Here is a 12,841-nt window from a genome sequence, read left to right on the forward strand (position 1 = left end):
GACCCTGAAATCAATGTTAGTCCTGTCTGTGCTTTTGTTTATGAAAAGGATTTTTATAAAAGGATTTTGTACCATGGAACATTTTTCATTTAAATTTGGTTAAATTATGTTTTCATATTATATATTTTATATATATTGTTAATTATATACACACACACATGTTGGATGAACCTGGAGTACATTTGCATTTTGAAAATGACATAAAGTCAATTCTTTTTAATGGCATTTCAGTCGTGGGTGGTGCAACAGAGCCTGATGGATGTTTATGTCTATAATTCAGTGTTCATTTGTCTGATTCACCTTAAATTTAGCAAATGCACTGCAAGATCTTCCACATGTAGACATTTTTTGTGTGTTCACATACATTTTTGTCAGTCTGACTTCACCCCCTTTTAATCTTGATATTATCCACAGGGTCTGTCCACGGTGTCCATTGTCCCCAGTGTAGAAGATCGGCCCAGCACCTTGGGCCAGTCTCAGTCAGTCATGAATATGCCCAGGATGTCTCCCAAGGCTGAAACCAAGAAGAGGAGGGCCCCAGCACCACCTGAGGCCCCGACACCCATCATGGGACACACTAGCTTCGAGGGCTATCAGGTGAGGGGACGAAAGACCTGAGCTGAATTTGTGCCTGTTTGTCAGATTTAAATAATTCGATTAAACGATGCATGACACTTCCTGAGAAACAGTGCTTTCGTGAAAAGTTCCAGTTATTTTCATCATGACCAAAAATATTATTAACACATGCAGAAATGAATACATTATTAATACACTCAGAAATGAACAGATCATTTGTTGAAGGCATACTGCATACAAACATAAATTCCAAAACTGCTTTGAAACAATATATAATTGGGATTATAATGATCACACAACCCGGCATTTTCATCTTAGAAAAGGGCCCAATTATGTAAAATATCCAAATCCATCAGTCCTCAGGACGACCTGAAGTAGAGTGTCTTAAAGCTGCTATCTCTTTGAGACAGACTTTCCTTTGGGTATTTTGGCCTGAGATTCAGCACCTCAAGATCAGAGTGACCTGTATAGTCTACCTTAGAGCAACAGTTCCCTGCAGTCTCATTATAGTGTTATGGCGGCATGCTGGGAAATGTTGTTTAGCAACCAACATCCTTCCTCCCTCCCTGTGATAATAGGTTTTGTTTATTTGGAGGAGCAAGTGTTCTTGAAGCATGTTATCGAGAGGAAATTTTGTTCTCAGGACGCCATTATCCTCTTAAGCTTAATTAACTAAACTGAACTGAGCACAGAGCAGCGGAAAACATTTCTGAGAAGTGTGTGATGAGAATCATAACTTGCTGCAAACACAAGCACGAATGATTGGCTTCAAAGTCTTGTTCTTGAAAAATACCATAATAAGTTAAGCCTTGAAAACAACAACAAGACTGTAGTGAAATAATGCCACAAAAACCCAGTGTATCTCTAAAGAGGTTATCCTAAACCTAACTACAGTACACTTAACTAATCTGCTAAACCAAACTTTCCCATTATTTTTCCACTACTGTAGAGCTGGATTAACAGCTACAGCTACCAGTGGACCATTTCTGAAGGTATAAATGCAACTAGTGTTCATTGTCACCAAAAATTCTGAATGTATCCTTCCTGTTTAGCATACATTTAAACTTTGGTTTGTTTGTTCTTTTGTTTTTGTGATTGTGGTCATTGTGACTCTACTAAGAAGCTCCTTATAGCGGCTGTGATTATTTTCTGTACTGCAAATTGTGGTTGTGCAGAAGGCGACGGTAAATTATCTGTCCACCTGTCCGATTAAGAGTTATGACAGACACCAGAGCTGGAATACTGAGACACCACTGGGAGTCACAAGGGCTGCTACACAGAACAGGAGTTGGGAAGGTCATTTCAGGACTCGATGACTGGTCTAATAATAGATTTATCCATCTTGCTCTTATGCCTTCTCTGAACTGTTACCCTGAACACAAAGTCTCGTGTATATTCATGCACGTCCACACATTGCAGGGTTATACTGTGGTGCAGGACACCTCTCATGTTTTCCCTCTCTGTTTTGCAGTGCTGCTCGTTGAGCGGAGAGATTGAGGACAGGCTGTTGATGGGTTCTGCTGGTCTTATCAACAGTTCAGCCTTAGGTCAAAAAGTGACAGAGATTTCATGTGTTTCATGTCTTTCACGGTAATAATGAAATAGCAACATGTCTGTAGAAAGCAGATAGTCTGTGTTGATTTAATGTGTATTTTTACACATGTAGGTGATCAGTTTAGTGAAGAATAAATGGATGGAAAGTTGAAATTATTGTTTGATAAGGAGGTTGGGTGTGATTAGGCAGCGTCATCTAAGGACACAACACAGGTATGAGGTGTTCAAAAATGAACAGCATGTTTGGCCTGTGTTTGTTGTGCGACTGTGGTTAAGGAGGATTTAGTTTCATGACAGTGAAGGGTGTCATAGCAGCCAGGTTTCATCAGGACAATTTCTCAGGGGCATTGGCATTAAAGAGCTCTGCATGACTTGGATCTGTGGAACAATTGTACATGTCAAATCAAATCACATCACAATCAGAATCTAAGTTGTACTTTAACGTTTATATGAACGTTGCTGGAGGCGGTATTAAGCTACAATAGGGAAAAAAAAAAAACTGGCACACTTTGCTTGTGAGTAGAGAAACATCATCTTCAGCAAGTTCAAGCTCCAGTGAAAACAGATGTCACGCTATACTTGTTAAAATATTATAGTTCAGATACAGCTTTGTCCACAAGGGATGGGTTGGAACTGTGCCAGCTCGCTGGCAGATTCACATTCAATTGATCACTAAATGTGCAGTTTGTTTTTCTTGTATTTTTTTTTTTAAATGTTTGCTGCATTTTGCTGACTTAGAAAAACACTTTCTCAGTTCAGTAAAAACACTTTCCCGGATCTGCAGAATGCTGGTTTGTGTTACACTCTGCCCCACCTGATGTCTGTATATACAGTATGAGAACATGCATGGGTGTGTATTTGAGAGAGAGAGGAGGATTAGGCACATCGTAGCAGGTCATCTGAGGACAGCTGAGACATGATGACTGTCCTCATTATAGACCTCCCTCTGCGCTGAACAAGCTTAGGTGGTCAACTAATTGTGGCTTACGAGACACAGTAATGGACAGTGACATGGTATTATAAGCTATAAGGATGATGAGATTGTTATAATGAAACTAAAGGCTTCAAATAACTTTTTGGAGATACAGAGCTCAGTAAGGGTGGCCATTTAAGTCTTAGTAGGAATATGGTTATATTAACATCATTGACAAAATTAGGAGGGCCAGAATCTCTGTGAAAATATAGGTCAAAGTGAGGGCCACGTTTTAGGGCAAGATGACAAGCTAGCAATTACTTGCAACTTCTTATTTTATCACAAATGGTCAATTTGCTATAATTGGAGTCTTTGCTACATATGAGGCTGTACTTTGTCTCCTTCCCTTTCACTTTTTGCTTTTACTTTTTCTGATGTTGGTGCTATAAAAATTCAAGCTGAATTTATGTTTAAGTTACTTATTGCAAGTAACCTGAAGCTTAACCATAATGTAGAGCTGTGTAAACACAAGTATAGATTTTTTTGGGATGACCGTTTACAGCATTGTTAATTATCATTCATACATGGTAGTAATGAGATTTTTTTTACACCATGTGGATTGATGCCAGGGTGTTGTCAGGGTTCTGAGACGGAGAATTTGAACATCTCTGTTTAAGATCTTGTTTCATTTACAGTAATGAAAGAAGATCGTTGACCTTTTTCAATGTCCAAGGAGCAGGTTGCTATATACAGCAGTGAGAATGGGAATAGCAAGGGCACTAAAAACAGATGACATGGTTTTCCAGGAAGAGTGTGAAGTCTTCTTTGACTGTAGGAGAATCAGATGTTTTCACATGCTGGTGTCATCATGAAGTCAGAGAAGTTTGCAGTTTTGTTTCCTCAGCTTAACAATCAACAGTCTGTGTCTGTCTTTATGAGAGCAGCACTGAATTAAATTATGTTTTGGAACATTGAGTTCAGAGAAACACAATCTTGTTGTTTTTTTGTTTTTTTTTTCCTTTGGGTGGGTTTCCAGCAGTGATAGGCAATCTGTTTTTGTGGTTTGGAAAGAAAGCCATGTCTACATAGCCTCTGTGATAAAGGAGTTCAGATAAATTCTGAGCTTTCTGCTTCACTGCTCAGTAACAGAAGGTGCTTCTTGAGTAAGTGCATTTGTGCTCATGTGTGTTGTGTGTGCAAGAAGAGTGAAAGATAAAGACAGAGCAACTGAAGCAGAGAATGAGAGAGAGGATTAAGAGCAAAAGAGAGAAACTGAGTCACGTAGAGAGACAGAAAGTCAGAGTAAGGTAACATCAGGCCTTATAAGGGTTTAGATGTGTTGTAGTTTGGTTGTGCAACAATAACAATGTATAAGCTTTTGGGTCATATTTCCAAAATGCAGTACAGCATGACATCTGGTTGGCAAGCCCTCAGCGCCACCCTTCACTTGCAGAAGAACACAGCAGGTTAAAAGTTTAACAGAGGACAAGCTGCATAAGATGGAGGAGTAATAAGACCAGTAGCAGTGAGTAGACTCTCTGTGAGTTTGTAAGAAAACATTACAAACGTTCTGAAGTGGATTATCTACAGTTAAATATAGACTCGAAGGGCTTTCACTGCTCCCATATTTCATATAATCTGACTTTGCTAAATTTGTGTCACCAAACAACAAAACAAATGTAATTAGCATTTCTCCCTGCATGACTCACTGGAGTAATTCCTAAGTAATCTCTGGACGACCCAGAAATGAGGTGATTGGTAGCATTACATGTATGTAGATCTGGAAAAACTTTGTAGTATAGCCAATCAAACAAGGTCCAATACAACACAAAACCACATCTTGCTCTATACAGCAGTTCCGTGTGAAACCTAGGGCCAGAGGAGAGAGGACAGACATTTCTTAATTTCACATCACATCTGTTTATCAAGACAAGTGAATCCTGATGTGGGAATTAAAATATGATGACTGTCTCTCACTTGGAAGAACACAAATGAACCGTGATAGCAGAAACACTGTTGCATCTGAATGAGATCAAATTCCTCAAGGGAAATCCAGTCATCAGATCTGACTAAGAATTGCCTGGGACAGCTCTGATAATGGTTATGTGATTGCTGATCAAATCTTAATTGTAGCAGTTTGCAATAGTGCGAGGGTCAGAAGTGTGCTTTTCATTTGGTCCACGCTACACGTTTATGTGTATGGGACAGCTGTCAGGACATCTGTGTGTGAATGTGTGTATGCAGTTGTGCGTGTTTCTTAAACAACATGGCAGTCTACGCTTTTTGTCAAAAACAGTTTTCTGTGTTGCATGAATTCGTTTCTGTGCATGCTGTAAAGCCTGCCTGTGTCTGTGTGGCTTCTTGATTGACCGAGCTGGCTACGTTTTTCCTCCTGATGATCTGTCACTCTCCGAAAATAGATCGTTGGCAGCAGAGGGAGGCTTGTTTTTCACAGCCATCCATCAGTCCTGTAATTGTCTATAACTGTAGCTAACTTTAATCTGCTCTAATGCACAGCTCTGGTTCAATCAGCCAGATAAAACACAAGTTGCTACTGGATCTGTGTTCAGTAATGTAGAGTTTCTGTAAGACGTTTTCCTTCTTTATTTTTTTGCCTATTTTTTTGCTATCCATCTGTTTTTCCCCCTTTTTTTTCTCCCCTAGATATCAGCTTTTCTTCTGCTGCTCACCCTCTGTTTTGTCTCCTTTACAACATTTTTGGACTGGTCACAGCTTCACCCAGTGAATACACCCTCCACTTGACAGTATAAACAAAGAAGCTCAGCCACACTGTTGTTGGGTTTCATCACTGTTCGTCCCTGTTGTATTTGTGGTTAGATAGGCTAAGCCTCGGTCAGATAAGAGTCTGTGAGAGAACAAGAGAGCTAAACAAGGGAGGGTAAAAATTAGAAGAGCAGAAAGAAAGGAGGTAACCTGGATGTTCCCGGTGTGAGAGGTCAGTAGAGGTTTGGAAGGATGTAGAAACGGATGTTTGCCCGTCTGTCACATGTCTCTACTGTTTCTCTCCACGTATTCTCAAGGAACAAAACAGATTTTGTTGAATCCGTTTGGAGCAAAGAAAAAGTGAGACTTCTGCTGCCAAAGAAAACAGGCAGTCCTGCCTCTGTTCATCTCTCAGCCTTCATTTAGAGCTGCTGTTTTTGTTCATTTGTGCTGCAGCTGAAAGTAGCAGGTGCTCTTGTAAGGCAATGTACATTTCACATATGTCTTAAAAGGGCCTTGATGTAATTGACAATGATACTGTATGCAATATAAAGTGCTATATTCAGATCTTAATTTGAGCTTTGCAGGGTCAGTATGTGACTCAGTTACATCAGAATTATTGAACATCAATTTGAGAAAAAATCTTTTTTTATTTTTTAGATGATCTTTTATGGTTTATTTTACTAATGGTTGTGTTTCCTTGTACACTGAAACGTCTCAGATTGAGTACAAGTGTAAAGCAGAGTGCTGTAAAGCCATCGAAAAAAAAGCTTTTGACACACAGCACAGTATGTAATTCCTCCAAAATTTATTTATTTATTTGTACTTCTGTTGCTCTTGTGCTGTTTTTAATTTTTTCTTTGTCATACATACCTTCTAACAACATAATTACTATTTATGTTAGTGTGCGACATGCCCTATGTCCTGTACTATCTGCTTTGTCTTGTGGTTGTGGTGCCTTGAGCCTACTCTAGGTAGGCTATGGAGGCTTTCTATTCTTATGCACTGACCTTGAAGATTGTGAAAGTGTGAGTTAGGGGCCAGGAATAGGGCAAAATGTCACCCTGCCATGCCGCCTATTTAGGACAGGATTTGTTTGCACTTGAAGCTGTCAAAACATCTTGTGTATGACACCAGCCAGGACAGATGGGACAAACGAATGAAGCAAATCTATGTTTGTGTTAGTCTCCAACTGTTTGTTGTTGCCTTTGAACCTGTGTTACAATTCCTATAAAACTGTAGCAAAGAGATATATATAGAATGTGGATATACTGCAATTTTAGAAAGCCAATTATTGATCTGATGTTCATTATAATAAGTAATCAATCAATGAATACCCCTAATTATTTCTATTTACCTATTTTTTTGTAAATATACAGTATATAACTGTATAATCAGGGATTCTCTATCTGCTTATAGAGATTCAGATCCAATATATTTTTTTAATCTTTTTTTTTTTAGCTGTTAAAGCTAAATTATGCAGATATTGTGTAAAGCAGGCCAACATTAAAATTAGTCAAAGCACCCCAAGTGGGACTCCAAAATTTCTAATCTGACTTTACCTGCTACAGTTTTCAGTTTTTATTTAATGTAGACAAATTACTCCCTTTATTATTGCTCCTAGTTCTAGTATTAATGTATGTTATTTTACTCTGATTCCTTTAAGTCCTGCAACCACAGCGCATATGAACATCACTGTCAATGTAGGGAAAAGGTGAAGAAAACATACAATTTCAGTGGGTTAGTAGGACAAAGTGAACGACAATGGAACTGGGTCAGCCATGTGTCTCCGCATCCCTGGCTAGCCTATTCCACACCCCTCCTTTTCACAGACACATTGTTAAGACTTTTAACATAAAACTTTTTTCATCATATACGCGCGGCCACATATGTTCATTATAACATACACACAATAACCCTAACACACGCTTAACTGTCTTCAAGGATGTTTTTGACCTTGGTGCCCTCACTGTGTTGAGACAGTTCAGTCGCTATTATTATCTCTGACACACACATACACATGCATACTTCTGTGCACACACATGCATATATGAATGTACTCATGCATGCTGACATGCACAGGCACACACATATACAGTGTACACACACATACTCCATTTCACATTCCACATTAGCGCTGTAATGTTGCCCTATTACAAAGCCCCTCACCCATCAAGAGTCCTTCAAAACAACTGATGAATGGTCACGCCACCAGGTTGAAGCCTCCATGGGTGGCCTTATCTGATCAGCATGCTCCAACATGGGGCCCTATGCCTCTTAAACCACAGAGTGGAAAATTTAATGGACACACCAGACTGTCCTGGCATGGCCTTCTATGCACTTTTGTGTAAAGGCGCATTCCCTTAAAAATATGCCCATGTACACAAATTTCTCAGTCTTTCTTTAATGAGCCACTGAGAGACCAAATAAGAGGAGGAAAATTATAATGTGTTAAACCAAAGAAGCATGTTGATAGTGACAGCTTGTTCAGGACGTGCACGTCGTGGATGGTGTGCTGCTCACTCCCCGCCAGTTGCGATCAGTGGGAGAGACTCTGGTTATATCTAAAAATGTGAGGAATTTACTGGTTTTATTTTGTCCACTACTTGAATAGCTGTAATCAAATTCTTTATTTTGATCTTGCTAGTGGAGTTACTGTAGAAACAAACAAATTCACATTGGTATGGAAACCAGGAAGTCAGATAATCAGATGGTGACTGATGATGTCCCTACATCCTTTCTTAAACATCAGAAACAAATGGGCTACTGGTGACTTGTTGATTATGTTTTTTGTAGGCATAGTGTGCCAAGATAAACAGTAAAGTTCTCTATCACTGAGACCTCAAAGGTATTTAATACATGACTCTGGTTCCTGTGATAATGAATAACTTTCTAACATTCATCCTAAATAAATTCTACTACATGATCAATCCATTTCAAAAGCAGTAAATGGAATGGAAAGTTTGTGGCCTCGCGGTGTACTCACGCATATTGATGTTTATCATTCGACCATCTTTAATTATTATATTGTGTGAAAGAATTGCCTAATAGTGAACTCATCACTTCCACAACTTTGCATTGATTTCGTTTGACACGGTTTCTGCTTGTGATTTGATGCAACATGACCTGACTGTACTTTCGGCGTTGGGACTTGAGAATCCACTCGATACTTTGACCGTCCTTTGGTTTGTTGTGACTTGACTTGTGATGTCATGACACAAGGTTGACTTGAGAAATGAACAGATCCTGCCTCTAGCTTACAGCAGTACATGCATATGCATAGCTGCTGGAAAAAAAAGGGATCTTTCTTTCAGCTCCCGACCGAGATCATCCTCCCCGATGATATACAGCTGTTCTTCTGCTGTGCGACATAAGTTTGAAAAGCTGCTGCAAATGTAGGATCAGTAAACAACACACATAAACACAGTGTATATATAATCATATTACACAGTCAGCTTAACTTAATGTATAGTGTGACCTTGAATGTGGTATAATACAGAGTCTTGAGTCTTCAGTCTCTAACAATCTTAAGTACATGCTGCGTTCCCAGTCATGGCGCCAATAAGCCCATGAGAGCAGCACACACATAACCCCGCAACCCTTAACAACCCCCTAATCCATACACCCCAGCTCAGTCTGACATATGAGATATACTGTTCCTTCTTATGTGTGTGTGTGTGCACTCGTGGGCATATGCGAGGGTGTGTATGTGCTCATACAGTCACACAGAAAAGTGTGTGTGCATGAGTGTTGAGGGCGCAGCTCTCTTCCTTTCATAGCGGGGCTTGGCTGCAGTCTTATGTTTCACTCTGCAGGGAACACGCACACAAACATACTCACACACATGCATGCACACACACCACGTACACACACATGCACACACACATCCATCTTCATAGGCAAGTCAGTCATCCATTTCAGCTTCAACTTTGGCCCACATCACTGGTAAGTCTGTATTCATGTATGTATGAATGCCAGAGAGGGAGAGAAGCGGGAGACCAAGAAAGAGAAAGACAACCAGTTGGGGGGCCATTTGGATTTCCATAGCATGCCATGCAGTGAGTTCATTGAGTTCACATGTGTGAACCCAGTTTGCCTGCAGAAAGGCAAACTGGGCAATGGCCTTGTCTCCCTCTTCTCCGGCTGCATGATGCAACGCTACATGCAGCTTCGGGCATGTTCTCTGTAGAGTTTCAGAGTGAAGAAAAGCTGAGCAGCACAGTATGTTGGACACCACACTAAATTAGCAGTAGGATAGAAAAAAAAAGCACATCTATACTGTTCAAACATGCCCATAGAAGTTTTTAATTGATTCCCTGAAAACTGACTTTACAGAGACTAAGAGCACTTACACAGGAGGGTGAGAATGGTATCATTTCCCTATGGAATAAAACAGATAATATCCGATTTGTTATTTGATTTCATAGTTTTATCCTGTCTTCCTCCTTTTTTTACTATCTCTCTTTCCTTCTTTATCCTTCTCTCCTTCAAGCATCTATTAACCATCTGTGATTTTCCATCACAGTCTTTATCAAAAAAAAAAAAAACATTAAACAACCAGTATTAATGTGGCTTTGTGACTTAGGTTGTTCTCTTCCAATTATAGTTTTTGAACTGAACTGAGTGTTGAAGTTACTTTGCTAGTTTCTTAATGTTTTTGTTTTTGCACACACAGACAAAATTACTGTCACTGAGCTGTCATTTCACCCCTTAGGTGATCAGTGACTCAGCTTTACAAGTAATTCAGCAATACGGTATTTGAATAATGGTTGATGTCCCTATGAATAATTATGAGAAACACCACAGTAAAAATACACATATCAATATGTACTATCACAATAACACTGCATCAAATTAACTGTATCGCTGCCAGTCGTTGTATGTCTTGTTGTAGGATAATTTAAAAGGAATGTTGGCACTGTAATGGATTTGAAGAGTCAGACGCCTGCCAGAACTCCACTTGATTTAATTACTCAGTTGTAAACTGTACTTCAGTCCTGGCAGACTGAATTTACAGCCTGATTTATGGTTAGACCACACACACACACGCACAAGGTGCTCACATAAATTAACTTTCTACTGTCTCTCTCCTTTTCTTTCACTTATTTTATCAGATGGGCCCTGGCTCAGAAAGCCAGCAGAGGAAAAGAAAGGCTCCAGCCCCTCCTCCTACCCCAGCCTCTGATGACACTTCAGCCTCTGCTGCTCCCACTCCTGATAGCCACGCTACTGAAACACCTACCCCGGCCTCCCGCACCAAGGTGGCACAGTCAATTCCAGTCTCCTCTACAGTTGTGGTAATGCAAACAATAAAACCGGCCCCCTTGAAAACAGCAGTAGAACCTACCACACCACCCGCCAGCTCCCCAACCCCGAGCAGCAGCACCACCGACAGCTTAGCTGTCCAGGATTCCAGCTCTGACCTCAGCCACAGCCTTGATGACTCAGAAGCAGACCTAGACCGGGCTGGTTCGCCCTGCAGCACCCTTACCAGCAGCACGGTGAGCGGGTCTCTGCCGGCTCAGCCAGCTACGAAAAGCTCCAGCAGCAGGATGGAGGACTCTGAGAAGTCCAGCAGTGTGGCTGCCAAATTAAATCAAGACGCGACCTCAGCCAGCAGCTCAAGGTCGGAGACTGAGTCAGCCCTCAACCTGAAACTAGATGAAGTTGAGAACAACAGACACAGCGCAATTGGTAAATAACCGATGACAACACATGACACAGTACAACAACATTTGAAGACTTCAGTTTAGATGCAACCAGTTTAGAAAGACATTGTTTGAAATTAATCTTTAATAAGCCTAAATTCATGCTTTCTGAAAACACCCTACAATTATCTAGTCTTTTTTTCCTTGTTGGTGATGACACAACCTATTTTGTTCGAGTTACTGTCTAACATCTCTCAGTTGGCAGACTCCTTCTTTGCAATTAAAGACTATTATAAAGCATATCAGCAGCAGGAATAATACCAAATGCCAGCTAAAGGTATTTATAATGATAAAGCAAACACAGCACCATAGGCAATGAAACTGTAATGAGATCTAATTGTTGTTTTTGTATATCGTAATCCCATATATCATTCTTTGTTTTATCTTCCATCAGTTGCCTTTGTGCATTAAATTTTGATCTAAATCTACTGACATATCACATATCACACCCTAGTCCACAAAATATTTATATTCATAAAAGAAAATGAACTTGGCTGTTGATCACTGAATCCTTGACAGTGATGTTAAACGCTCTCTCTGTATGTTAAAGAAGTGAGACAGTCAGAAGTTTCCTAAAGAAAATTTTCTGCCTGTTAGAAAGTGACTGAACGTCTGCCCTGGAGAACTGAGCTGTCACACTGCAGCAGTGTCTGAAACTTTAACTGTCAAGAACCACATACATAATTTGTGTGCGTGTGCATGTGTGTGCGTGCGTGTGTGTGTGTGCGTGTGCGTGCACGTTATGGCTAAAGTACAGGAACTAGTGGAGCTGGTTTTCATCATAGCTCATGACACAATACAGTCCTTGTCTCTTGCCCATGCTTATCAATCCCTCACGTTCTTATCTTTCTCTCTTTCCCTCTCTCTTTTCTCTCTATCCCTCTGTCTCTCACCATCTCTCTAATGTGCATGCAGCCCCTCACACAAACCTTCAAAGCTGGCAGATATAAAGTCAGACAGATCCATCGCAGATTTAAACCGGCTCTACTTGAACTTTCTATGGCCTCATATTGATCTTTATATAACCTAGATCTTTCTCTGTAGCAAAGTGAGATTGCAGCTATCGTGTCTGACAGGGGCAGAGATGAGAGAGCTGCAGACCTCAGAGCAGGGATGGGAAAGGTGAGAGCACTAGAAAGAAGTTCAGAGAAAGGAGCATGGGAAGGTTTTTGGCAGCAGGATGATAGAGTAGTGTGTTAGAAACAAAGGGGACTAGGGGGGTTTAAGGAGAGGAGGATGATGGACAGGCGCATGAAAGCAAGAGAAAGGATGAAGTATGAGGCGGTTTGTGCATTAGACAGGATGGAACAGACAGCACAAGGATCATTAATAAATTTATAGACCTAGGTACTTCTCCTTTTTTTTT

At 40.3% G+C, this 12,841-nt stretch overlaps 1 protein-coding gene across 5 annotated transcripts in view; it reads left to right on the plus strand.

Moving 5' to 3' along the window:
• cobl (cordon-bleu WH2 repeat protein) overlaps positions 1-12,841 on the plus strand; it is a 52,356-nt gene that overhangs the window by 25,829 nt on the left and 13,686 nt on the right. For all 5 annotated transcript variants that reach the window (XM_041044114.1, XM_041044118.1, XM_041044117.1 and 2 more), the window contains 2 exons: positions 415-597; positions 10,882-11,461. In XM_041044114.1, the coding sequence (XP_040900048.1) occupies positions 415-597; positions 10,882-11,461 (763 nt within the window). The remainder of the gene's footprint in view (positions 1-414; positions 598-10,881; positions 11,462-12,841) is intronic.

The sequence above is a fragment of the Toxotes jaculatrix genome, chromosome 8 (assembly GCF_017976425.1).
Source record: "Toxotes jaculatrix isolate fToxJac2 chromosome 8, fToxJac2.pri, whole genome shotgun sequence".
Lineage (NCBI taxonomy): Eukaryota > Metazoa > Chordata > Actinopteri > Toxotidae > Toxotes > Toxotes jaculatrix.